The sequence below is a fragment of the Siphateles boraxobius genome, unplaced genomic scaffold (genome assembly GCF_051911475.1).
Source record: "Siphateles boraxobius isolate OS27281-9 unplaced genomic scaffold, OSU_SipBor_1 26, whole genome shotgun sequence".
In the NCBI taxonomy this organism is placed as follows: Eukaryota; Metazoa; Chordata; class Actinopteri; order Cypriniformes; family Leuciscidae; genus Siphateles; species Siphateles boraxobius.
In genome coordinates, this window is record NW_027508876.1 from 839,698 (window position 1) to 865,922 (window position 26,225).

At 37.5% G+C, this 26,225-nt stretch overlaps 2 protein-coding genes across 2 annotated transcripts in view; both read left to right on the plus strand.

The window, feature by feature from the left end:
• The window catches only part of LOC143751565 (uncharacterized), a 166,543-nt gene that overhangs the window by 48,230 nt on the left and 92,088 nt on the right, over window positions 1–26,225 (plus strand). The gene's annotated exons all lie outside the window — the stretch shown is intronic.
• On the plus strand, window positions 3,444–17,245 carry eci2 (enoyl-CoA delta isomerase 2). Its single transcript, XM_077244133.1, has 10 exons — window positions 3,444–3,584; window positions 3,938–4,100; window positions 7,171–7,269; window positions 10,267–10,449; window positions 11,264–11,333; window positions 11,422–11,524; window positions 11,623–11,743; window positions 11,847–11,936; window positions 13,071–13,214; window positions 15,733–17,245. The coding sequence occupies exons 1-10, from the start codon at window positions 3,532–3,534 to the stop codon at window positions 15,886–15,888; spliced, it is 1,182 nt and encodes a 393-aa protein (XP_077100248.1). The 5' UTR covers window positions 3,444–3,531; the 3' UTR covers window positions 15,889–17,245.

Consider the following 26,225-nt stretch of genomic DNA (forward strand, 5'->3'; position numbering starts at 1 on the left):
CGGAGATGGGTAGGTTTAGGTATATGTATGGTGGGATGATTTCATTTATCCTCATTCTCATCTTTAAGAATCTGTTATCTGCTTGAAAATAATGTATACTACTGCCCACTGACATGCTTTTAACGCTATTGTTATCCAATTTTTTTTGGCCTTCAAACACCTTAAAATGCACATATGTAGGTCCGAGAAATCAAAATTTTCTCGGGGGAGCGCCCGAACCACCCTAGCTACCTCACATTTGAATGTGCATGTGTAATGTGAGCTGTTGTGGCTACAGTGCCAGGGCTGAATTTTTTTTTTTTTTTTTCAGAAGTTTACCCAGCTTTGACGACTTCCGCTTCTGAGAAACCCGGAAATGTGAAAAGGGTGAATTACGGCATGGCCTGAATGCAGCAGCATAAGCTCATTGATTTGGTTCAGAAGGAAGTGTTTGTGGCGATCTGTGACTGTAGTTGCATTACAAACGATGCACACTGTACTTATGCATTACATTCTCACCATGTTGTGTTTTCCTGATGCTGAGTGACAGGCAGCAGAAAAATGCAGCTGAGCTCTTTGGATTAGAAGTCAGCTGGAAATAGACAGAAGTTCTCCATCAGTCCACACCTCGGGATCATTGCCACCCTCCATACATCACCAAGGTCTACAAAGAGACTGATAGACTGGCAAAGGCTAACAGCTCATTTGTGAGACTGAAAAAAATATTATGGAACAAGAAGCACCTGAAGAAAAGCACAAAGATCAGTGTGTATTGTACTGTTCGTCTCAGAATCGTGGGTCATCTACCAACACCTCCACTTCCACCAGTGCTGTCTCCACACCATGCTCAACATCCACTGGAATGAGTTCATTACCAATACTTTGAGCAGGCGGAGGTTGTAGAAGATTTTATTATTTAGAAAATAAGTAATTTAGCTGTGTGAATTATTTCTCTGTGTATGTGACTTTGGAAGCCTGTAAAAAGACCTTGAATGTTGATGCAGCAGAAAAATCTATTCTCAGAAGTCACATGGTACAAGACCTTTCCCCAAAACTATTATAGGGTGTGTTACTTTCTTTGGAAGATGTATGTATATAAGTATGAACCAAGCAATACTCTGCAGTTTGGCTTTATTTGTTGGAGAATAAAGTCTACTATATCTGGCATCAAGGATCTAACGTAATTTCCCAAAAAAGATTGACGCTACAGCAAGGTTTACCAGCGTCGAGGCCATGCTGTTGAAGATGAAGCTGCACTGGATAGGACACTTCTCCAGGATGGAGGATTATCGGCTAATATAGCGCCGACATTGATTCACGAGTTCACTCTTACAAATGATCAGAGAGTAAATGGTTATGCGTATTTGGTGTGCTGTCCGGGGGAGATGGGATGTTGGAGGGATGCTGAAAACTGTGGAGGAATATGGGTGAGTCGACCGCATATACCGTATGTATAGGCCTTACTCATGCTGATTGAGTGGACCTGTTGATTACTGATTGCTGACAGCTGGTTGGAATGACTTGATTGTTTGATCATTAGAACGTGTTTCTCCCCAACCTTGTCAATAAAACATCACTAATCGAGTGTGGCGAGCAGGATGAGCTCGTATCTCTCACTGAGGAGCGACGACAGTGGAGATCGAGAGAGGACAGACCTGGATTTGTGCTTGTTTTGTTATATGTGACAGCAGTCGTCCGTGAGTGGCTACTGTCTTTTGCTTTCATTTTGTATTTGTTTTATTTTGTTATTAAATTGTTTAAATGTTCGCCGGTTCCTGTCTCCTTCTTCCCGTAACATCTAAGCTCGAGCGTTTAAGTGTTTGTTGTATGACATATTCCAGCATCAGGCTGCTCCAGATCCAGGTGTGCTGCTTTTCCCCAAATGGCCAGTCAGGAGGTTGGGAAACACTGAAACCGCTGCCAAACCTGACCCAGACGCTGAGCTAAGAGCTAGCTGGATATTTAGCACCTCTGCCTACTGAGTCGGTTGCTTCTGTGTCAACAGATCAAACTCGCAGGAAGAGAAAATGTCAGAGGCGCAGCCAGCAAAACCCAAAGGATGAACGCCTTAACCTCATATAAGAGACCACCCAAATGTCCTGCAGCTCGTGGAGTGGATTGAACGTCCCACTCGCTACAACATGATCCTGGAACGGCCAGCTCCTTGCCAAGATCTGCAGAGTTTCTGTGAGGAGAACGGCTGTCTGGATGAAAGTGCTGGTGCTGAAACACTGCGAGGGACATGGAGTCCTGTACTGGGATGTCAAGCCACAGAACCTGCTGATTTCCACAGCTTTATATGACATCAAGCTGCTGGACTTTAGTTGCGGAGACCTGCTAAAGGGAAAAGGGAATTTGTTTGCACTGGAACTTTTTCAGTGGATGTTTCTGGGCTTCTTGGGTTTTAGGCTACGTTCAGACCGTCAGTCCAAATATGATTTCTGAAGGATCATGTTACACTGAATTTTCATCATCATTACTCCAGTCTTCAGCTTTGATCAAAGGAATAAATTACATTTTTTAAAATATATTAAAATAGAAACGTTATATTAAACAATATCAATTTTTTTCTGTATTTTTTTTTAATCACAAATGCAGCCTTGGCTGAGCGTACTGTAAGAGACTTCTTTCAGAAACATAAGCAAATCTTACCAACCACAAACTTTTTGAACAGATGTGTGTGAATGTAAAATATATATAACAGAGCTCCAGACTAACTTAAGTTATAATTAATTATAGCACTTGTTTAAATTCATTACTGATCGAAAGTGACTTTTAACTTGACCTTAACAATGCTTAAAAACTCGAGGTGTGTGTCAGTATTACGCGTACCAGTATTTACCAAACTAAATAGTTGTGCGCGACTGGTAAATACAATGTGGCGAAGCTATTTTATCAGAAGTCGCGGTGCAGCGTTGATACGTTTCTGTGTGCGCACACATTAAACTGACCTGGAACTACCTGTGCATTAAACGGTTTTATTGAACTCTTTCAAGGCAATCATACGAGTCTTCAGACAAACCATGGTATAAAATGATTTAGTGCTCGAATGTATAAAACCTTCAAAAAATATATTTATTGGTTATATATGAGTTGTCTTTCATTTTAATGTCATACACTACTAGAGGTTTCATTCCTGCAAGAGGGCAGTGCCACTTGTAGTGTGGTTCTGCTGCCATCTAGTGTTGGCTTGAATCATGGATTTGAGTCAAATGTCCAAACAAATGCTTGTTTTCTCTAACAGTGCTGTATTTTTGTTTTAAACGCCTATAGTTAAAATCCCTCTTAAATATGAATGATATTTGTAAATTCTTTCCTGCAAGCTTAAAATGCAGTCAAATAAAGATATATATCTAGTAAACCTTCCACCCAGGAGGCGGCAGTAACTGTTTCTGAACAGACCCATTTCCGCGAGTGAGAAAGGCATTACTTCTGATTGGCTGATACTCGATTTAGTGGGCGGGGTCAGCTGAATTGACAGATGATTGACAGAAGCACCGACCATTAGCTGGTTATTGTGTACATCAACTTTGATCAGTGCTCGTCAGGGTTATGGCTGCTCTGATCAAACTCGTCTCGCCGTGGAGATTTCGCCGATTCGCCGGGTAGGAGCTTTATTATACAGATATGATGTGTGAAACTGAGCGTTTAGTCGAACAGCTTCAACGTTTAGACACTAGACGCTTATATTATAATCTGTAGATGTAATGTTACTTATGTTATTGTTATGAACATAACCGTGTTCATCATGCCATAGAAATAGTCCTGTACTTTGTGTTTACCTTGTGTTCGCTCTGACCTTTTAACTTACCTACATCATCATGGTGTCACATCTTCACCTCTCACACACTTTACACAGGCGCGCGCACAAACTCGTAATGCGCGCGCATTCATATCGGACCCTGAAGTCTAGGTCTGACTGTGCTTTGCTTAAACTGTGCTTATTATGTATGTCCAGAGCGAGTAGAGCTGTATTCACACCGTGTGTTCAGCTGCACAGCACCGCTTCAGTTATGGGAGCTTCAGTAGAAGATTTCAACACGGCCAAAGAAAAACTGGGCACTTTGAAAAATGATCCAGGGAATCAAGTCAAACTCAAGATCTATGCACTGTTTAAACAGGTGAAAAAACTGATCAATAACTTCCTTCTCTTGACTGACATAACTTCAGTAATGGGACAGAAAAAGGCTATTACTAAAAAAGTATGGATATATGCATCAGGGATTCATTTGTTCAGTATTCTCAGTGGTGCTTGTTTTATTCAATTTCCTGCTTTTTCCATTTCTCATGAAATGTGTTTCCATAAACTACTGTTCAAGAGTTTGGTGTCCGTAAGATTGTTTTAGTTTTTGTTGTTTTAGAAACTTATTATTTTATTCAGCAATTATTTATTCACATTTATCTAAAGTGACATTTAGGCTATAATGTTACAAAAGATTTATATTTCAAATAAATGCTGTTCTTATGAACTTTATATTGATCACTGGATCCTGGTTTTCAAGCAGCAAAAAATGCAACATTGATAATAATAAGAAACATTAATAATAATTAAGCTCCTATATGCTATTTGAATAAGGCTATTTGAACTAAGAGTGATAGATGCTATTTACACTAAGTTTTAAATGGCAATAGATGTTCTATTTATAAAATGTAAAAATGGCAATATTTTCTTTGCAATAAGAGTAAATGGTAGTTAGATGCTATTTTTACTCATAAACAGTGGCAAATACTATATGCACCCCAGTGTTGATGTAAATTTTAAAGGGTTGGTAAAACACGATTTCACTTTTCTAACTTTAGCTAGTGTGTAATGTTGCTGTTTGAGCATAAACAACATCTGCAAAGTTACAGCGCTCAAAGTTCAAAGCAAAGGGAGATATTTGCTTTTAAAGAAATCAATTTCTAAGGACTACAGCAAACGGCCGGTAGGGACTTCACTACACGACATTCCTCCAGGGTTGCTGACATCACCAACCCCAATATTTACATAAACCCCTCCTCCGAGAATACTAAATAAGGGGGGCGAGGCCATTTTTGCTTTGGAGAAGAGTTGTTGTGGTATAACGTTAGTAGGCTGTTGTTGCCGCAATGCCGTCGGAACTAGTGTTGCACGGTGCACCGATACCTCAAAAGTATTGCAATTCTCGGAAATTAAAAAGTCACGATTCCTAAATTTATTAGTATCGATACTTCTATGAATGACCGCGTTCCAAATTTGTAAGAGACGTATTTCATGTTGGTGTGTGCAACGCACGCTTCCTCACGCACGCAGCGAAGAAGCTGCAGCGGTCGACAAACACTACCGCGAGATGACTGCATGTGCGAGCACAAGCGATACTGTGGCCGCCGGTCAATAGCAGAGTGACAATCAGGAGAGTCGGGACTTTTCCCGGTTGGCCGCTAGTGTTTAGAGGCCGCGAGGGCCGGTCTGATAGTTATACATTGCAAGTTCTTAGCAACACCCCACCCGGCGGCCAGGTGTGCGCCCGCTGCCCGCTAGTCAAACTGTGCAGAGTAGAGAGTCTCCGCAACGGCGATAGATAGAAGCGCGCGTCCGAGTGAAGACGGTGCGCGAGCCGCAAAAGACACTGTATCCATGCAACTGACAGCAGCGAAAAAGAGCGCTCAGCTTGATTTAAAAAAAAAAACGACAGATTTTAGCGCTATATCTCTGATTTAATAGCGAACTAAATGAATGCTCTGCTAGTTAACGAGATGTTTTATTTATTTTTGTATTAGGTGTAGCTACAACTTTCCCCCCAACTTTCATAGATAAAGTTAATAATTTGCAAGCTGCTAAAATAAAGCAAAACATCAGTTAAAATGATCTATAGGCTATATGATTATAATCAGAGCATGCTGTGCATGTTTGTCAGTGATTTATTTATATAAGGTTATTACAGCATTAACAGACCTACGCAAAGGAGGTGTATTTGTGAAACGCCTTCTAAGAAATATTTTTCCTTTTCAGGAAAAGTATCGAAAAAGTATCGAAATCGATATTCTTGACTTGGTATCGAAACAATAATTTTGGTGTCGTGACAACACTAGTCGAAACGCTGTTATTTTTATCCGGATTGCAGGTTCACTTTGTTCAGCCTTCCTACTCAAAAAAAATCCCTTTGAGGATGAACATTAGTATAATTTGTTAGAACGATTATATGAAATTCTTGTTTATGAATATGAAGCTTATTTTTTGTAATACTATAATAATTAGTACAATTTAATTACAGCGTATCTAAAAAGAAATGAGACAGAAACAATAACAAAAATCAAACCTTTCTGAAACGTCGTTTAACACAAACACAATCAAGCCTTTCTTAAAAATGTGTTTTACCACCCCTTTAAAGGTATAACATACCATAATAGAGTGTAGGCTTAATGATTATATTTATTAAAATTATTGAATGGATGCTGCCTTATTTGGACAATAAATCCCTCCCTACACCAACCCTGACTGATGCACACTTTATTATTAAACGTACGTTAGACACTTTATTTCCACTTTTCGAATATTTTCTTTATTTTTATTCTGAATAAATGCCTTTTCAATCTGACTTAGGAGTAGAGGAAGTTCGGCAAAAGGCGGTTTCAAACTCCGGTCGATATGTGTCAACTTTCTGCCTCTGCACTATTGCTACCGTTGTTAATCAAGCGTCTCCAGTAATTTTGTCTGGCCCAATCAGACGTCAATGGGCGGAGTTAAGTGTAAAATGCCACTCCGTAATAATAATCTAGCATCATATTATCATCATATTAGAATGATTTCTGAAGGATCATGTGACACTAAAGACTGGAGTAATGATGCTGAAAATTCAGCTTTGATCACAGGAATAAATTACAGTTGACAATATTTTCACACAGAAAACAGGTAATTTAAATTGTAATATTATTTCACAAAAGTACTGTATTTTTGATCAACTAAATGCAGCCTCGGTGAGCCAAAGAGATGTTTTAAAAATTTTACAGACCCCAAACTTTTGAATGGTTTGAATTTGCTGTTGACGTATCATGATTGTGACAGAAGGTTTAAGCACAATCAGTGTTGATTTTCAGTGTACTGTATCTGCCTATTATCAATTGAATTGATGGCTGTAGGCATACATTTATTGAACTAAACTATTAGTAAAGGTTTTCGTTGACATCCTCTAGTTTTTCCTCATCTCTCATTTCTGTTTTGTAAACGCTCAGGCCACACAAGGACCCTGCAACATCCCCAAACCCGGCATGCTGGACTTCGTGAACAAAGCGAAATGGGACGCATGGAAGAGTCTGGGGTCCGTGTCACAGGTGAGAGGAAACACTGCACACCAACATTCATGAGTTCTGACATTTATTTTTCACTAAAGATGAAAATAAAGTTACTTGGCCCAATTTTGGATCATCTTTTCATGCATTACTACAGGTTAAAATGTCTAGTTAATTACAAAACCAATTATTTTATTGATAATGTAAAAAAACAAAAACAGGGTTACACTTTATTTCATGGTGATGTAGTTACATTGTACTTAAATATGTACTGATTAATATTAAAATCAACATGTACTTCTTTAAGAGTTATGATTAGGGTTAGTTGCTTGTAATTATGCAAGTACATGTAGTAACGTGTAACTACGTCACCTTAAAATAAAGTTTTACCAAAACAAGTAATACAATTATCAAAACAGAATTATCAGACATATTTTGTATTCATTTAAATGTAACTCACATACACACTCATAAAGAACAAGTCAATAAAAGGAGCAGTGATATTATAATAGTCTTAAGCCCTATTGGCACGGGATTAGTATTATCTGGGGACCTCGTGTGAATTAGAAATCACCCCCCCCACATCTGAATTTCGTGTGGCGCATTCACACGGGATAAGCAAACCTGTGATTTTACTCGAATTACTGACTTATCTCCCGGATATGATGTCAATAGGCTATTGCTTGGAAATGTCTTGTCGTTATTATAGGTCTAGCTGTAGCCTATGATATATCATAAACAGAAGAATGTGCCTTACCGCACGCTGCTATACATGTCATTCATTTCCATATATCCATTCTTTTTGTTTTTGCTCTTCTGATGGTTTTCAGCTTTCTCTTTCTGCAAATTGTATAGTTGTATGTGTATAGCGATATGACCCACCCAAAATACTATCAAAAAACTCCCACGCAGCCTCCATTATTCTTCGCGAAAGATGGATAAAAAAGGACACAGGAAACAAAAACCTTGGAAAAATGATAAACGACCCTGCCAAATCACGGAGATGCCGATTCGCACGGGACTAATATTATCACAGGACTTCGGTGTTCGGAGAAATATGGTAGGTCATATGCGGGGGAATTTTTACTTTACAAATTACAGACAATCTCCGCAATTATTACACATGAATAGAGGTCACCAGGTAATACTTATCCCGTGCGAATAGGGCTATAGTCAAAAATATTTATGTTTTTTTATATGCTTATTTGTAAAAAGCTTTTTGTAAAATATTTCTATTTATCTTTAATTTTGGTCACTTTTTAGCTTTTTATAAAAACATTTCAATGTAATTTTGGTCACTTTTTATTAGCTTTTAAAAAATGTTTCTATTTATCTTTTAATTTTGGTCATTTTTATCAGATTAAAAAATATATATATATATATATATATATTGGTGGGCCGTTATTGGCGTTAACGTGAGACTCTTATCGGGCGATAAAAATCTAGCGGGGATCTAGCGCCCCGAGATAACAGCAGAAAAGCAAATCGTTAATCTACGGTATTCTCAAAGTTGGGTTGGGATCATAAAATAGCTTTTTCGAATATCTTTATATTTTCGCCCAATTCCATGTGTAGCCTAGTATATTTGACATAATTGACGCCGTTCCTACTTTCAGATCGCGAAGCAGAGTATTTTCCTGTCAGGGACACAAGGTGTATACTTTTACGTTACGTTGGGCGATGTTCCTCTCGTTACTTTATTAAAATGCAATTACATGATGTTAAATGAGTTTATTCCAAGCGTGCTGCATCTTTTTTTGGGCATGAGCGATTCTCAATTTAAAAATGGATCTCTCTTTTGAGTCGATTCTGTTCAAAGACTTCATCAAACAAGTTGGCAGATCTGTCTAAATCGGTTCGCGAATCAGTCTGAATGATCTGTTCAGTTCCTCACGCACTGAATCGTCTGAAGCGCGTTCAATCACACTCGACTCGGATTCGTAACAGGAAGATTTAAGAACATCAAGAGCGTTGGATGAAGTGGCCGTGGACTTACAGTCTAGTGAAAGCAAATCTGCAAATGCATCATATTTTTGCCAGCGATGAAGATCTTTATTAGTTGAACATCTCCGTAAGCTGTCTGTGAATGAATGATTCCACAGGGCGATACATTCGATTTCATTTCGTTCAGGTAATACATTTTTACAACCAAACAGATTATTACGCCACGATAGCACTACTAAAAACTATGACATTATCCGTTTTTTGGACATATACATTAATTTATAGGCTACAAAAAAAACGCTTCAGAGCGTTGGCACACTGGCAAAGGTTAACAGGCTACCATAATAAGCTACCATTGTATACAGTTTATGAAATGAACACCCGCCATCCCGCGGTAATGTGTGTGTATTGCGCAGGGGCATAGTCACACGAATAGTTTACACTGATTGAAAACTAATTTGTTGAAAAAGGAAGAGGCTATTGCCGGTAAAGGCAGATTCACATAAAAACATTATGACATAATCTTTTGATCTAATGAGCATCTGGTTTGGCGATGCAAAAACGGACTGTAGCTACGTCGTGCTTATTGTTTTCTTCTTCTTCCAATTAGCCTACTATGTTAAAAAAATGACTTAAACATGTTACTTGTTCAATTAATAAACAGTTTATTTGATGACAAATCGCTAAAGATGAAATTGGCTTCCCTTTCTGTCATTGTGAGTGTGCTTTTTTTTTTTTTTTTTTTGTGACCGATATTCGACTTTTGCTCCTCTATTGTCGAATGGCATTTTTGGCAGAAATTCACATCCCTACGCGAGGCGAACTATTCTCAAAGACTTACTTTTAGTCATTATTTGGGTAGCACACATATTCTGAATGCCTTCGGTAGCCATTTTAATCTAGATTAATTCCAAGATCACAGTGAGATTAATCTAGATTAAAAAAATGAATCTATGCCCACCTCTAATAATGTTGGTCAGGGGACCAGGTTCAGGCTTGGACCTGATAGCCCTTGAGTCCTGTAAATAAAGCCTGTGCAGGTGAGCAGCTTCATCATGTGATCATCATGTGATGCCCGTGTGCTTGATGTGTCAGGAGGAGGCCAGGCAGCAGTACGTGGATCTCATCGAGTCTCTGGTGGGATCAGAAGCTCCTGCAGTGGCAGCGCAGACGGCCGGCAGCTCCAAGGCCTTCCAGACGCTGCTGGTCACCACAGAGGACCACATCACCACCATACGCCTCAACAGACCTGAGAAGAAAAACGCCATCACTGTAGAGGTCACAACACACCCATCGCTGTGGATTAAACTCATTTTTTACATTTGGAGGGTTTCAAACTAATTCATCAATTGTCTGGGGACAACGGTCATATTATACATTAATAATTGACTGAAGAATGCAACGATTGATCACTCAAAAGTATTCCAGAGAGTCATGTAATAATAACATTTTAACATTACTAAAATATAAAATTTACTATCTACTATTGTCATTATCTTAGCACTGTTGTTTTAATATTATTGCGATACTATTTTTGTTTTTATTGATATTTTTATATTTGGTGTTTTGATTTGAACTAAAATGTTAGTAATTTTGTCTATGTAGCTTTTATTATTTTTTGTACATCAAGTTAAACTAAATGAAAATAACAAATGTTGACTAGCTAAAAATAAATATTTTATTTTATTTCAGAGTATTTTACCACAAAAAAATGTTTTAGTTAACTATAATAATAACCCTGATGGTTATTTTGATACTATATCCGTATACTATACTATTTTAATTAAACTTTAAGTTTTATTTTTTCATTAAAATTTTTGTTTAAGTTTTGGCAATTGTGTTATGCTTTTGTCATTTTTATTTCTATTTAGCTTTATTTTTATTTCAGTATTAATTTTAGTACTTTGGTATTAACTTTTATTTCAGTTAGTCGCCAAGGCAGCATTTGTAAGTTTTTTTTTTTTACCTTTTATTTTTTGTATTCCAGCTTCATTTTTAAATTAACAAAATGATTTTTTCTGGTTTTAGTCAACAGTAACAACACTGATGCTTAGACATTTTTATAAAAACATTTTTTTGTTGCATCCTGTAGATGTACAATGAGCTGATTGAAGCTTTGGATCTCGCTGGAAAAGACGATTCTGTCATTACAGTGATGACAGGTGAAGTACTCTGCTTTACCTTTAAAAGAGTCATCATGAGATTCAGCGTTTGCAGATTCTTCTCACCCTCCTCTCATTGACTGTAAAGGTAACGGGGATTATTACTGCAGTGGAAACGACCTGAACAACTTTACAAAGATCCCTGCGGGTGGAGTGGAGGAGCTGGCTAAACAATCTGGGGAGTTGCTGAGGTAAAGTCTATTTTGCTTTATTGGAAATTGAAACCAGTTTATACTCCTTTTTAGCTTGAGGAATGTTATGATGGACACATGTGCTTGTGTTGTTTTAGGAGGTACGTGAATGCGTACATTGACTTCCCCAAACCTCTGATTGGAGTGATAAACGGGCCGGCGGTGGGTGTATCAGTCACCCTGTTGGGACTTTTTGATGTTGTTTATGCCACAGAGAGGGTGAGCTGATTTTCGTCAGTATATCAATAATGTCTGTCTGTTTAACTGTATCTATATATCTATCTGTATTTTGGCTCCACCTCCCCATTTGTTTTGTGTGTAGGCGACGTTTCACACACCCTTCAGTCAGTTGGGTCAGAGTCCGGAGGGCTGCTCTTCATATCTGTTCCCCAAAATGATGGGCGCAGCAAAGGTATGGATATCCACACAAAGAAAACTTGAGATTCATCGGTTGACTACTAAAAATATTGTGCTGATAATTGCATTTCATTATTTTAATCACCTGACAGCACTAATGTACATAGGGCGGCACGATTTGGGGAAAAACGTGATTGCAATTTTTCTGATAAAAACTGCATCTGCGATTTTAAAATGCGGAGAGAGAAAAGCTTCAGATTTGTTGCGCCTGTTGTAGGGCTGCATAATTTGGAAAATATGTATTTTATGATTGATATGACTGTAATATTACTAAATAAAATAAACAAAATAAGAAATATTTGTGTATTTATACATTTAATTATATTTTGTTTTAATTCAAAATAATAATAATCATTTTATTATCAATCAACTGTAAAATTAAAATAGTAATATTGGGTGTTTCCAGGTTTTTTGGAAGCGACTCCGACTCCCACCTCGACTCCTTTTACTTTACATCAAAACAATGTCAAGAATAATACAAGATTGCAGTCGTTAATTCATTTATTTTTTCCCTGAGACAAAGCCTTATTAAAACAACAAATGTTTAGCGTGACTGTTCAATTTAGCGATGACTTGATGAATAGCGATCACCGTTGCTGCCTACCTGTCGCTGATACCCAATTTTGCAGAGGGAAAAGTCACGCAAAAAGAGCCAAGGTCGAATATTATGTCAGAATTAAATGCACAAGAAAAAATGTATTCTTTAATGAATTCATCGTATTATAATGGTCAGGTGATGGTGTTAAACACACATTATCATTATGTCTTAAAAGGTGCTTGGACAGGAAAGTTAAAGATACTAAAAATTAATTTAATACTATACATACAGCTGGCATGGAGGTATGCATAATTACAAACTAAAGTCACTATGACTGTTGTCTGTTTCTAAAGTAAGCTACATGTAGGATAAATGTGTGTGACAATATTTCAGCAACAGCTCTCTGATGTAATACTTCAGTGTCCGAATTCCTCGCTTCATTTCGTTCACTCCTTGCTTACAAAGTGCAGTCAACTGCCATGCACTATATAGGGATTAGAGAATCAGTGGGCGATTTCTGACACAGCAACAGAAATTACTTACTTCTCTCCCGTTTTCTGTATGACTGTCCTCTGTGTCCTTTCTTTCCAGGCTAGTGAGATGCTGTTGTTTAATAAGAAGCTGACGGCCACACAGGCCTGTGAACTGGGTCTAGTGACTGAGGTCTTTCCTGAAAGCTCCTTCCAGAGCGAAGTGTGGACCAGACTAAAGGCCTACGCCAAACTGCCCAGGAACGTAAGTGCTCAGACGGCTTGATATGTGATATAGGGTGCAGCGGGGCTAAAGGAGCACCGCGGTAAAAGATGCCTTTGATTTGATTTTCCTTTAAATCACTAGATGGCACAAAAGCTTGCCCCAGCACTTTCCAAAACATCCGCTTTTCAAGATGCACGTGGAAATTTGTCTGATCCTTGATGTGAACGTGGACAACAGTGCAAAGTTAATTCTGCGCTAATTAAATCTAATATTTGACGTTTTTTAAAATGTTGTAGATTTTTGTAGAATCAATAAAATCATTGAATATATTTAGAAGCAAAGGTCTTCTTAATTATTTTTTAGTTTTGTTGAAGGCAGTTAAAGCAACAGTTTTTCAATAATGGAAGAATATGTAAAAATATGGTATTTGTGGTAAAAGGCACAATAATTAACATGATAATAAACAGCTGGCTTACTTTCCGTTTGTTGACATGACATGGTTAGATTCAGATGGTAAATGTCACAAATCATAATATGATATTAATCATATAATAAAATTTATACCATGGTCTGGGTGAATACTCGATTCTGATTGGCTGCAGGGTGTCCGTTAAAAAGTGATAGAGGACACCTAGTAAAGTAGTTCTGGTGAAACTGCCTGTTTACCATTCGAAATTAATAAATAAATGCGCTGCCTACAACAGCTGTGAGTAACCATAGCAACATGCAGTCAAAGTATCCGTTAACAATTTGCTCTATCAAAACAAACATCTAACGTTAGTTAGATATTACATAGCCTACTAATACAACAATGAGCGACTTCGTTATTTCTTTTAACATTTATGGAGAATATGACAACTTTGACGACTGGGATGCGGCTGAAGAAAGAAAAAATTTAAATAAAACGGAGAAACGACACAAAGAGATAACACCGGGAGAATTGAATCAAATAGAAGACGAAAAAGATGAGATCAACACGAAAAAAATTCGAAATGGGCAGTAAATACACTCTTAATACTAATAACTCTTAGTAAATACACTAAAGAGACTTTATTGTTCAAAAAGAAATGGACTCCAGCTTTGAAAATTACACCGCTGCTGCTCTGTTTTTGTTGTTTGATTAATTGTTTTATGTGTAATAAAAAAATAACTATGCCTACCTTTGTGTTTCATGAAAAAAAAATGCATTTTTGAACCTGAAGGGTTCTACAAGCTGACTATAAATATCTCCGGTTGCTAAATAAACCGTCAGGCAAGTTATTATTTATTATTTGTAAAAACTAGATTTAGCCTAATTCAAATATAAACTAATGTTTTAAACATGTTTTATTTGACAAGTGACCATGGTATAAGCGGGTTAATGCCCTCCGAGTCGTCCATTGTCAGGTTTTAATGGACTTCGACGGAGGCAACCGCTCCGCTGCGCGTCGGCCGGTTCACACCTCGCCGTCGTCCATTAAAACCTGACAATGGACACCTCGTCGGGGCATTGACCCCTACATATTTATTTGTTACCACTGTAAATCTATATTAAGTTACAGGATCTCCTTCAATGCTTTCAGAATCTTTACTTTTTAAAATAATTTTGTTTCTATATTTTTTTAAATGAACATACTTGTCACAAAAGTCCACAGAGGCGAGTTGCAGCTGAACTCATGTGCAGTTTTATTAAATACAAACTTGACCTGAACTAAACTTTCAACATGAAATCAACATAAACATACACCTGGACTTGACTTAAACTCACCAAACAGTGGTAACGGGGACAATACTAGACAAGAGACCAATGAAACATTCACACAAAATCTGTTCAATACAAACATTTATTTTTTCTGCAATCATACACTATGGGAGTAGTGAAAAGCAAAACATTTTATGGTGTGCCTTCAGACCTGTTGTACCTTACTAGTGTTTAAAAAATGACTATTATCATTCTCAGGTAAAAGGATCATGTTGGATGAAAACAAAATTTGATCAAAAAGGCAATACATTTCACTTGTATTCTTAAAGGGGCATTCGGCAACTCTAGCTATTTCTTCGCTGATTTTCACTTTTGTTGTCGCATGTTTTCTCACGAGCTCCCCCTACAGCTGTGAGGCGTATATTTCACAACAATGTCGTATGAAAACTCACTTGCGGCCCCTCCTCCCCCTTTCTACCGCTGCTCCTGTGTGTTTGTTATTATCGGAGCCGGCCAACTTTATCATGTGGAGTATGTCTACCGAGGTGGGTAATACATCACACACATTGAGGGCGGCGTGTGTGTTTATGTCGAATTGCCGTAAAGCAGTTTGTGTTTCTCGCTCGTTCTCGCTTCTCACGAGACTTCCTATTTCCAACTTACCGGGACGTTAGTCCTCATGTTGCAAGGTTGGTTTTCCACCTGGGAACGCACGGGGGAGCGGGGAAAGTCACCATTCTCACCAGAACAGGTTATTAAACCACTCAAATGATTTCCAAACGGTTTTATTAAGTTGAAATAGTTGCCGAATGCCCCTTTAAACACTAGTCACATGTCTGTGCTCGTCATCACGGTCATCTTCTCGCACCCCTTCAGTCTCTGGCTCTGTCGAAGCAGCTGATCCGCGGAGGGGAGAAAGAGAAACTTCACGCAGTGAACGACGCAGAGGTGGAGAGACTGGTGGAGCGCTGGCTCTCAGATGAATGCATGCAGGCCATCATGACCTTCTTCCAAGCCAAGTCTAAACTTTGAGGAGAGCCGCTCAATGAGGAACATACAGCCTATCCAGGAGTTTTTACTGTTAATCTGACATGCTCCAAACAACAGAAAGACTAGCCAACTGATCTACACATTGTGTGTTGCCCAAAATTATCAGATGATGTATTCATCATGAGACATTTTTATTCATTCTGTCATATCATTTTAACTAGCAGACCATGTAATATACAGTACCGCCTGTTTCATTTACTGTACCACCGGATGTGCACTTAGTAGGTTGTCAACAGTCAGTGCCTTACTAATGTGAATTAATTTGTATAAAATAGTCACGCTTTATATTACCGTACGTGGCCTACTATGTACTAACATTAAATACACAACCATGGATTTACGGTGTAAAAGATTAAAGGAAATTTTCTCGGAAAGTTCACACATTTATTGCTAATGAAAAGGGTTTAGTGTAAGTTTGGTTGACATGTTAATTAAATGCAGGTACTTTAATTGTAATTACAATGCACCAACATTATGTGCATAATAAGTATATTAAATAGTTAAGTACATAATAGTTAATGCCACCTATTACAAAGCTTGACTGTATTCTTATTATCTGAGGGCCAAAATTCACTGCTCTATACTGTTACATTTCAGATGTATGAATACATTCAATACTTTGTATAGTCTGTGACATTTCTGTCCTGAATATAGTTTTAAACAGAACCTGTGGTTTGTTTTGATAAATGTACTTAATTAAATATGATAAAATATCACGTTTTTTAGACATGCACCATATTAACTTGAAATACCAAGTAGATGCAATGGTACTGTATATGACCTTTATAATCAACAACTAGAATAGTATTAGCATCTGATACCAGCATCACTCGTACTCGAACTGGCGGTCATTGCACAGTAACTCCAGCAGAGAGCAGAACACACCCATTATAGCTCGTGTTTTTGATCTTTAGGGAATCGCTTATACAGTTTTTTACAATCGCTATGACAATGTTTTCAATACTTTTAACAAATTCCCTAAACTCTTAAGACAGTTAGCACTACATCCGGCTGTGCTAAGCTATACTATTAACATATTTATTGTTGCTTTAACACAAAATGCATACATTTAACACAAATTTAAAATGCTTGAACTTCTTTTAAACACAAGCTCAAACAAGACCAAAACAATGGATTTTTACTGGCAAATTTACCAATGCTTTAACACTGTATGTCAGAACAGAAAACACCATGTTCTAAACCTAACCCAGGCTAAAGTCAAGTAAACAGCTGTTTATACACAGATATATCCCCTGTCCACATATTTTATTCTATTGTTACTGAGAAATAGCTGATTGAATTATGCAAATATATACATTTATTTTCTTTATTGCAGCAACTTTGTCTCTGTCTTCGTTTTTTTATTACAGTAACTGCACATTCTATAAACCACTCTCTTTTTTTTAATGAATTTCTGCAGAAAAGACCTAAACCCAACAAAACACAAATGTAGAGAGGCTTCAAAAGAAACTGCAGTGCAAAACACAATCTATGATCAATACAATAAACTGTCTGTTGTATAAGAGCAGACCTGACACATATAAACTAATGCCGTTTCTGTAATTCCATCTGATGTTCGTGTTTTTATGACACTGTGCTATGATTGACTAAATCTTCTTGTTGGACGAGAATATATATGTTAGTGTTTTGAAACATTATTTGATTTTGAGACTTGTTTGCAGTGTTTTGGTAGACATAGTGTATTGTTGATAGTGTATAATTGTATTTTGAAAATTAGTGTTGGAGTTTAGTTTACAATGTGTGATTTTGAGCATGAAATTAACTGTTTTGTCAATTGTGTGTTGTAGGTGTGTTGGTGCGTTAAGAGTTTAGGAAATTTGTTAAAAGTATTGAAAAAATTGTCTCAGCGATTGTAAAAAAATGTAATTAGTTCACCCAAATATTTTGTCATTATTTACCCTCAAGTTGTTCCAACCCTGTAAGAGTTTCTTTCTTCTGTTGAACACAAACATTTTTTTTAAAAATGTGGGTAATCAGATAGCACCCATTGACTTCTATTGTAGAAAGAAAAAAAAAAACTGTAAGTCAATGGTGCCATGAGCTGTTTGATTACCAACCTTGGTTAAATATAGATATAGCCTATTCATTTATGTTCAACCGCAAACTGGTTTGGAACTTATTCGGGGTGAGTAAATAATAACAACATTTTTGGTGTTTTAAACCATTCCTTAAATATTGTTTTGAAGCTCTTTTTGTATTATACATAATTTGTCCATTTTAGATGCTGCTGTATTCATATTAATCCAGCTGGGCACGTTATACACGTTGGTTGAAAGCGGGGAAAACACCGTCGTGTTCCTCTCAGCTAACACCAGTGCTGTGCTAGTCAAACATGAATGATGATAGCCTACACACTTTGCATCTTCTCCTGCATAGTTTGCCTGACCGATAGCGAAAACCCTTTTCTAGTTTTGTTAGGGAAAGTAACGTCCCGTCTGAAAGGTTAGAAACCCTTTATCACAGACAGTGGGCAAAACTTCTGTCTGGAGTTTGTGGGTATTGATTTGTCCATGTTAGGGTTCACTGACTCATGCAACATGTCATTGGAGATTATGAATGGCATAAACGCATGATTCCACAGATGTCCCACACCGTCTGTGTTTGGAAAGAGCACCAAGTCATTCTGTCGGTCGATAGGCAATAGTCTACTTCACAACTTATCAAGTGACCTTTTTTCCCCTGTAGGCCTATGGAAATTGGAAAGAGTAATTCAAAATAAATACAGTAGTCAAAATTTGAAGTAGATTAAAAAAGTTCATCAAAGTTGTCCGAAGACAAGAGCGGGTATTGTTCAAAATCCATGTAGGCTGTAACTTTGATGAAAGGTTTTGATCCACTTTAAATGTTGAGCAGTCCTACTGTAAATATATAAGGAGCAAAGAAGACAGACAATTAGCCGATAGAGAAGACAGAACAGTTTACCATTTACTGTATATAAATCTATGTCTCAGATTTCAATTTCTTTAATTTTTTTTACAAAATTCAAACAATAAATCTGGTTTTGTCGCTCTTTGTGAGAGTCTCTTTATCGCCCCAGCATATCGCATCTCTTCCTCTTTACAATCGTGTATAGCACAAAATCATAGATATATACACTTGATGTCGCCTTGGGGTTCTAAGCATGCGTCAAAACCGTCGTCATCTTGGAACAGGGGTCTTGACTCTTGTCATAGGAATTAGCTAGGTAACGCTGCTATCTCCGCCTGTACTTCGAATTCATGGGTGACGCCGGACTTTTGTGCTGTGTATGGATGTTCACACGAACGAAATCTAAAAACCAGACAGCAAGGGATTACATTCACAAGTGAGAATGTGTTTTATGATATTGAGTGTTACGAAATTATATTTCCGGTTACGTTGCTTTGTTTCAGTCCTTGGTTAACGACCGCAGCTAATCCATGCTAGTTAGCTAGCTAGTTACCCATTCGTTTTTGACAGTTAGGAAAACCGACAATAAACTAAATGTATTTATATCAATGTAATATGATCGTAAGATGTTGGAAATGTGGACAGTTGTTTTGGTCTCTATTCAATAGTTTCTCCGACTGGCGCTGTGTGGCCGAGTTCATTTCCAGCTAGCATGCTATGCTAACTTCAGTCAGCATTCTTGGCTAACGGAGATGAGTCTTAAGTTAAAACGTCCACCTGAACAAGTTTATCCAAACATACTGGTTCTGGCTGTTTACCCCGAGTGTATCTGATGAGCTACAACGTAACGGGAAAAAACAGAAACGGTTTACAACAACAAAGAACCGGGAACAAACCTTTTCAGCCAGGCCCTTTACTCTGCTCTCACTTGGCTATGTACCTTGAAGTACACTAAAAATACTATGGACTTATGGATTTGTTTTGTTTGTAGATTCCCAAGTGATAAACAGAGACGTCAGTCATGGACAATAGCACTCAGGAGAGAGGGCTTCGAGCCAAAAGACCGCACTTTACTGTGCAGCTGTCATTTTCGGCCTGAAGATTTTGACAGGATTACGTTTACGGCAAGGATCAATTTTTAATTTTCCTGATCATCTTTCAAAAGTTTGTCACAGCAAATTTTTTAATACTACATTTTGTAATTGATTACGTGTTCTATAAGCTCAAACAATTTCCCTTTTCTCCAGCAGCCTAGTTCATCCAGGTTAAGCAGAACGTACCTGCAAATTGCTTTGTGTATCATATTAAATTAACATGTATAGTCACACCATTGCAGCCATTTTGCATGCACTAGGCTAAGGTAAGTAGCGATATTTCATTGACATGTTTTCATATCATCTCAATGATAAATACATGTCTGACCGTTGGAACGAACTAGAACTAAAAACTAAAAAAACTAGAAAATCGCATTCATGATGATTTATGGCGATTTTATTTCCGTTAGACCTTTTCATTGATGCGGATGCATTAAAGAGGCGCTCCCCTGTTCCATGATGGCGGCTCTATTGACTCATTCGTTCCAATGAACTGCCGTAGCGACATCTAGTGTATATATCTATGGCACAAAATAAACATGAATGAACTTCAGAATGTATGTTGAAAGAAACAGTACCATTTATTGAAATGTTTCATGTCTCATGTAGGCTAATCACTCAGTTTTAACCACAGACAGACATCAATAAAACAGTTTGTAAAGAATGTCATGTAACTACATTTACCTCAGGAAAAGCCACTCAGTGTCCATAGTATGTTGAAAAATTAGGCTAGATTGATAAATGAACTCGATAAATGAATAAAAAAGTACATTCACTTATATCACTAAAAATGTATTATTATAATATTTTTTTATTTTTATAAAAACTGCCTTATATGCAATTGTATACAGATCTGTTATTATTTTTTACTTTTAATATTATTGTACAGCTGACATGGTTCCCTGTAGGCTACAGCATTCAGAGAGATTTTTTTACTTGAGAAAAAATAACAGCTGATATACAGTTTATCCACATGAATCAACAGTTGGCACAAGTTAGCATGCCTACAATTGTATTTTGGTCATAGTCAAATTAACAGACATGAAATGACATGTTCATTACATAATATGTTGATGCAATGGAAAAAGATATTTGCATACTGTCATTGAACTGTACAATGATCGTCTTCTGCGAGATGTGTGGTGTCAAAGTGGCCAAACCTAAATCTGAAAGTTGATCTAGAAACGACTCTTCCTCGTAACACCTAATGATGTTATTTATAAGTGACCAGATAGAGTAAATGCATGATGCTACCTCTCCATCTCCCTTTTTATTGCAAAAATTGTTAATGTAATAGTTTTAATTGTTTAGATTATAGACTTGTCTAAAATACTAACCGAATGCATTAATTATAAATTAATTACATTTTAATAACAAATCGCTCATGCAACATCTACTGTATACAATGACCAGCTTCGTTTTAAGGCCATTTATGTGCATGGTTCTCAAAGTAGATTAAATTAACATTTAGCAGATATAAAGTACAGTTTAATGAAACAATAACATTGTTGGTAACACTTTACAATAAGGTTTCATTAGTTAACGTTAGCTAATGCATACAATGAGCAACACATTTGTTACTGTATTTGTTAATCTTTGTTATTGTTAGTTAGTTAATAAAACAACTCTTAATACAACTCTCAAATAAATACAACTCTTCATTGTTAGCTCATGTTAGCTAATATTAACATATACAACTTTCATAATTATCTAGTTAGTACATGTTGAAATTAACATCTACTAAGATTAACAAATGCTTATGATATGCTACGCCAATGTTAGTTCATGTTAGCTAATGTAGTTGACTAATTCCAACAAGGTTTGTTAACAAGTGTTATCAGGGTATTAACTCTGGAAAAACATATGACATGCATAGTTCACACATGAACCTACAGTATTTTGAAAAGTGTGAGTGTGTGTGTGTGTGTGTGTGTGTGTGTGTGTGTGTGTGTGTGTGTGTGTGTGTGTGTGTGTGTGTGTGTGTGTGTGTGTGTGTGTGTGTGTGTGTGTGTGTGTGTGTGTGTGTGTGTGTGTGTGTGTGTGTGTGTGTGTGTGTTTTAAATCACTTTAACCTGAAATAGTGATGCTCTCATCTCATTAAAACTGCAGGATGAGAATGTCTATCCCTAGGTACCACTATTTTTACTAACAATAGCAAGAAGCATGACATTGTTTTTTGCTCTTGCAATTATTTTTAATGAGTTAAAGAATATGATTGTTACCGTATATAGCAGAACTGACCTCCTCTGAGACCCATCTAAAAGCCTTCAGAATCTGACAGGTCCAAGCTGTGGTGCTGTGGTTAGCACACGTGTTGAACTGTGGTTCTCTCATGGGAACACAGGTTTGAATCCGGCATGCATCACATTCCTGTCACTCTATCCCATAAAAAGGCAGTAAATGCCCATAAATATATATTTTTTAAAAAGCCCTGACAGCGGGTAGATCCTCACACTGCATTCCCAGTTGAAACCGTGGCCCTCTGCTCGTAAAACACTGGGCAAAACTGAGCCCACACCGCTTTCCTCTCACTTTTTGACAAATAGCAGTCAAAAATGCATGAATGAGTGTATCTGCTCACGTTTGGAATCACCCACAGGAAAAGGCCTACAGTTGCCCTAATGTGCATATGACCCTGTGGAAACTCGAGCAAAACGGGAGATGATTGCCTTCAAGCAGAAGGAAAAACTCTCCAGAGTGAAGCTCTAACCTCACAGCTGAGGACAAAGAAAAGCTACGCTGAGCTTTGGATTTCAGCCTGTGCCCGAGTTTTAGTGAGACGGTCCAATTTGAAAATCCCACAAGGCAGTTCTCTCCAAATTTTAAAAGCATGGCTTCTCTTAAAGACGCATGTTTCGAGTTATGTGCTAATATGTCTTCTCTGAAGACTAGTTATGTCACCTGTGGCAGAATCCATAATTTACTTTGCAGCTAAACGGACACATTAGCTATCTTTTGGGCTGTCCTACAGAGACTGTAAAAAAAAGACGATTTCCAAGTCTCGTAAAGCTGCAGGTTGTGATTTAAAGGCAATCTTCTTCCAAACCCAGGGTGGGTTTCTCTGGTTTGTGAGCTTTCTGTCTTTTTCACCATCGTATTCCGACATCCATTGTCTGGATGTTCACTCCACACGCTACTGCAAATATCAACTCCAGGGGCAAGAATAGGATACACCTTGTACAAACACAGGAATCCCACCAGGTGCTGGGAGAGTGGAAAGGCAAAACACATCCATCACAGAGCTCCAGTATTGGCAGGATTGAGCGCTGGCTCATGGCTTAGGCCAGTGTTTGTCTAGCTGGGGTTGAGATCTTCAACACACTGGAGAAAACCTTCATCATTTGGAGGAAACAATCCATATTTAATCATCATGTCGCTCCAAACCCATATTATTTTCCTCCTTTTGTTGAACAAAAAAGAAGTTTTGAAAAATGTTTATCTTCTCTTTTCCATATAGACAGTGAAAGTAAATTAACTCCAAAATCTCACAGCAGAAAAGTAGTTGGAATGAATCATGTGCTAAATCACTTTTTTTCTTCATATAGGCATATAGATATCTCCTGCTTTAATTATGATTAATTAATTAATTAATCTATTTCACTAACAGAAACTGGGTGTGTTGATATATTGCAGTTTGTTTTTCAAATGCTTACAAACATTTTCAAAACTTTGCCTCTTTTTTTAAAACGTTACACACAAATCCAAGAATTGCACACACAAAATGCAAAATGAAGCAATGTATTCAAAATATCACAAACACATATTTATGTAGAAGATTGAAAGTAATTGGCAGAGATATGTTGAAAAAATTACAGTAAACACGAAAGCAAGACTGAATCCAAACTATTTTTTTTTTTTTTTTTTACTGTAAGCATTTGTGGTTGTGAATACAGTGTTACACAGTCCGAAAAACCTTTAACGTGACCTTTGGCCTATTTATAGGAAATAGGAAATTTATAGGAAAAAGTAAATGAAGATAATTCATGTTAGGTTTTTGTGTGTTACATAGAGAATTGTGCGTTGTGGTTTGCAAAAAGTGTTTTATTAAACTGAGTCGAAGGCCGAGGATTAGTGTATGGTTTTGCAGATTTGATGTGTGGTTCTGGTGTTTGAGTGTAAGGTTTCAGAAATTGTGTGACAAGGATTTTGTGTGTAAGCAGTTGAAAAGCTACACTATGTAACTTTTAGCAATTGAAGCATAAAACTACAAGTGTGCAGTAACATTGCTTTAATTACTTAAGTTTTGCTTTCGCTACGCTAATCTGCATTAATACTCAGATGATCTCCTGATCAGTGCGAATGTCACTAACAACATCAAAACTCTCCCAATACTGAAAAATGTATATCTGAAAAAGATGACTTATGAGAAGGTAAGTAGCTGTTTTGACTTAGACAATTATTAGACATTAGACAAAATGATTACTAGACATATCAAATGGTGGAAACTGTAACTTGGCAAAGCAATTAGACTAATAAACTAATAAAGAGACTAATAAAGTAGTAACTGGTTTAGAGATGCATGTTGATTCGTGTTTTTTACAGGTACTGTCACTTTCCCTTTTTCTTGAAAAGTCTTGAAAAGTCCTTTCTGTTCAAGTTCCACCACTAAAAAACTGTATTTTTTAACAAAGTTCTGTCGGATCACTTCAATTTGATTCGTTTTGAAACAAGTCACCGTTCGACGCAGGCTTTCCAGAGAGACTTAAAATAAAAGATAATGCAGTGTCGTCTACATTGGAGATACAAGTGTGAGTAACCATGTTTTTTACCATGTCTCACTATTGCTTTGTCTGATACAGATCGTTTGACTTATACTGAGGATTTATGCTGTAGCGTTACTACAGTGATGCTGAAAATATTTGTGATAGCTATGATTTGCTATTCTTTCCTTTGCTTAGGTATTTATGGTTCTCTTTCAAACAGTCGCTTGGTATCTCACTAAGGGAAACGCCCCAGGCATGATAGACTATAGAAGCACCAATTACACCACGTCTGTCTGAAGGACGAACCAATCACAGCTCATGACAAGGAAACCACTCCCTCCCTATATATACAGCTATATACAGTATATGTCAGCTGTACATTTACATTTATTCATTTAGCAGACGTTTTTATCCAAAGCGTCTTACAAATGAGAACAACAGAAGCAGTTAAACTAACAGTAGGACAACAATATGTAAGTGCTATAACCCCTCTCAGTTTAACTTTAGTGCGTTTTTTTTTTTAAATAGAATAGAAGAGAAGAGAAAATGTTAGTAATACTGAATCAAGTGCTGCCGAAAAAGATACGTCTTCAGCAGTTTCTTGAAAGTGGCTACTGACTCAGAAGCTCTGGTTGAGTTAGGCAGATCATTCCACCAACAGGGAACAGTCATAGTAAAGGTCCGAGAAAGAGATTTTGTGCCTCTTTGAGATGGTACCACAAGACGACATTCGCTAGCAGAGCGCAAGTTTCTGGATGGCACGTAAGTCTGAAGTAATAAGTTTAGGTAAGAGGGAGCAGTGCCAGTGGTTGTTCTGTAGGCAAACGTCAGTGCCTTGAATTTAATGCGAGCGGCAACTGGCAACCAGTGCAATTTTGTGAGGAGAGGAGTGACGTGTGCTCTCTTTGGCTCATTAAAGGCTACTCTGGCTGCAGCATTCTGGATCAATTGTAGAGGTTTGCCAGAGCAAGCTGGAAGACCAGCCAGGAGAGCAGCTTAGCAGACACTTTTATCCAAAGCGACTTACAAATGAGAACAATAGAAGCAGTTAAACTAACAGTAGGTTAAACTAACCGTGTAAAATACCAGCTGTATATACAGTATGTATGATATGTCACTGCGCCGTCTATGGCTCATACAGTTCTCAGAGTTGGCTCTTTGGAGAATTGAAAGGTTATTTTTCTGTTTGGCAGCTTCAGAAAGCATGCGTTACGGGAGTTGGCTATATCATTCCCATAGTAAGATACCGAGTGATTGTTTGAAAGAGAACGAGAACAGAGCGAGGCATCTCACCAAAGCCCCTTTCACACAGTGCATTGATCCCGGGAAATTGCCGTAAAATTGCTAGAGTGCCTTCTCTCTGAACGCAAACACGTCCCAGGATCGATGCTGGGATGGGGACCTGGTAACATTGCTGGGATCAGTCCCAAAAACACGCCCTGTGTGAACAAAGGCCAGGACCAGTGCCGTAAGGGGTGTGTTGTAGTGATGATGCACGTGCCATTGCGCAACTTTGTTGCTTTCAGAAGAAAGTTTGTGTTTGTCATCAACAAAGAAAGAACGAAAAAATGCCAGCTTTGAGGAACGGTACGCGATGCGTTAGTGTACATGTTTTCGACGCGTACGTTACACA

Bases quoted from the DNA above. Each gene is read 5' to 3' on its own strand.
- eci2 (XM_077244133.1), top strand. From the start codon at position 3,532: ATGGCTGCTCTGATCAAACTCGTCTCGCCGTGGAGATTTCGCCGATTC. The intron at 3,585-3,937 runs GTAGGAGCTTTA...ATGTATGTCCAG, and splicing joins AGATTTCGCCGATTCGCCGG to AGCGAGTAGAGCTGTATTCA. The intron at 10,450-11,263 runs GTCACAACACAC...TGCATCCTGTAG, and splicing joins AAAACGCCATCACTGTAGAG to ATGTACAATGAGCTGATTGA.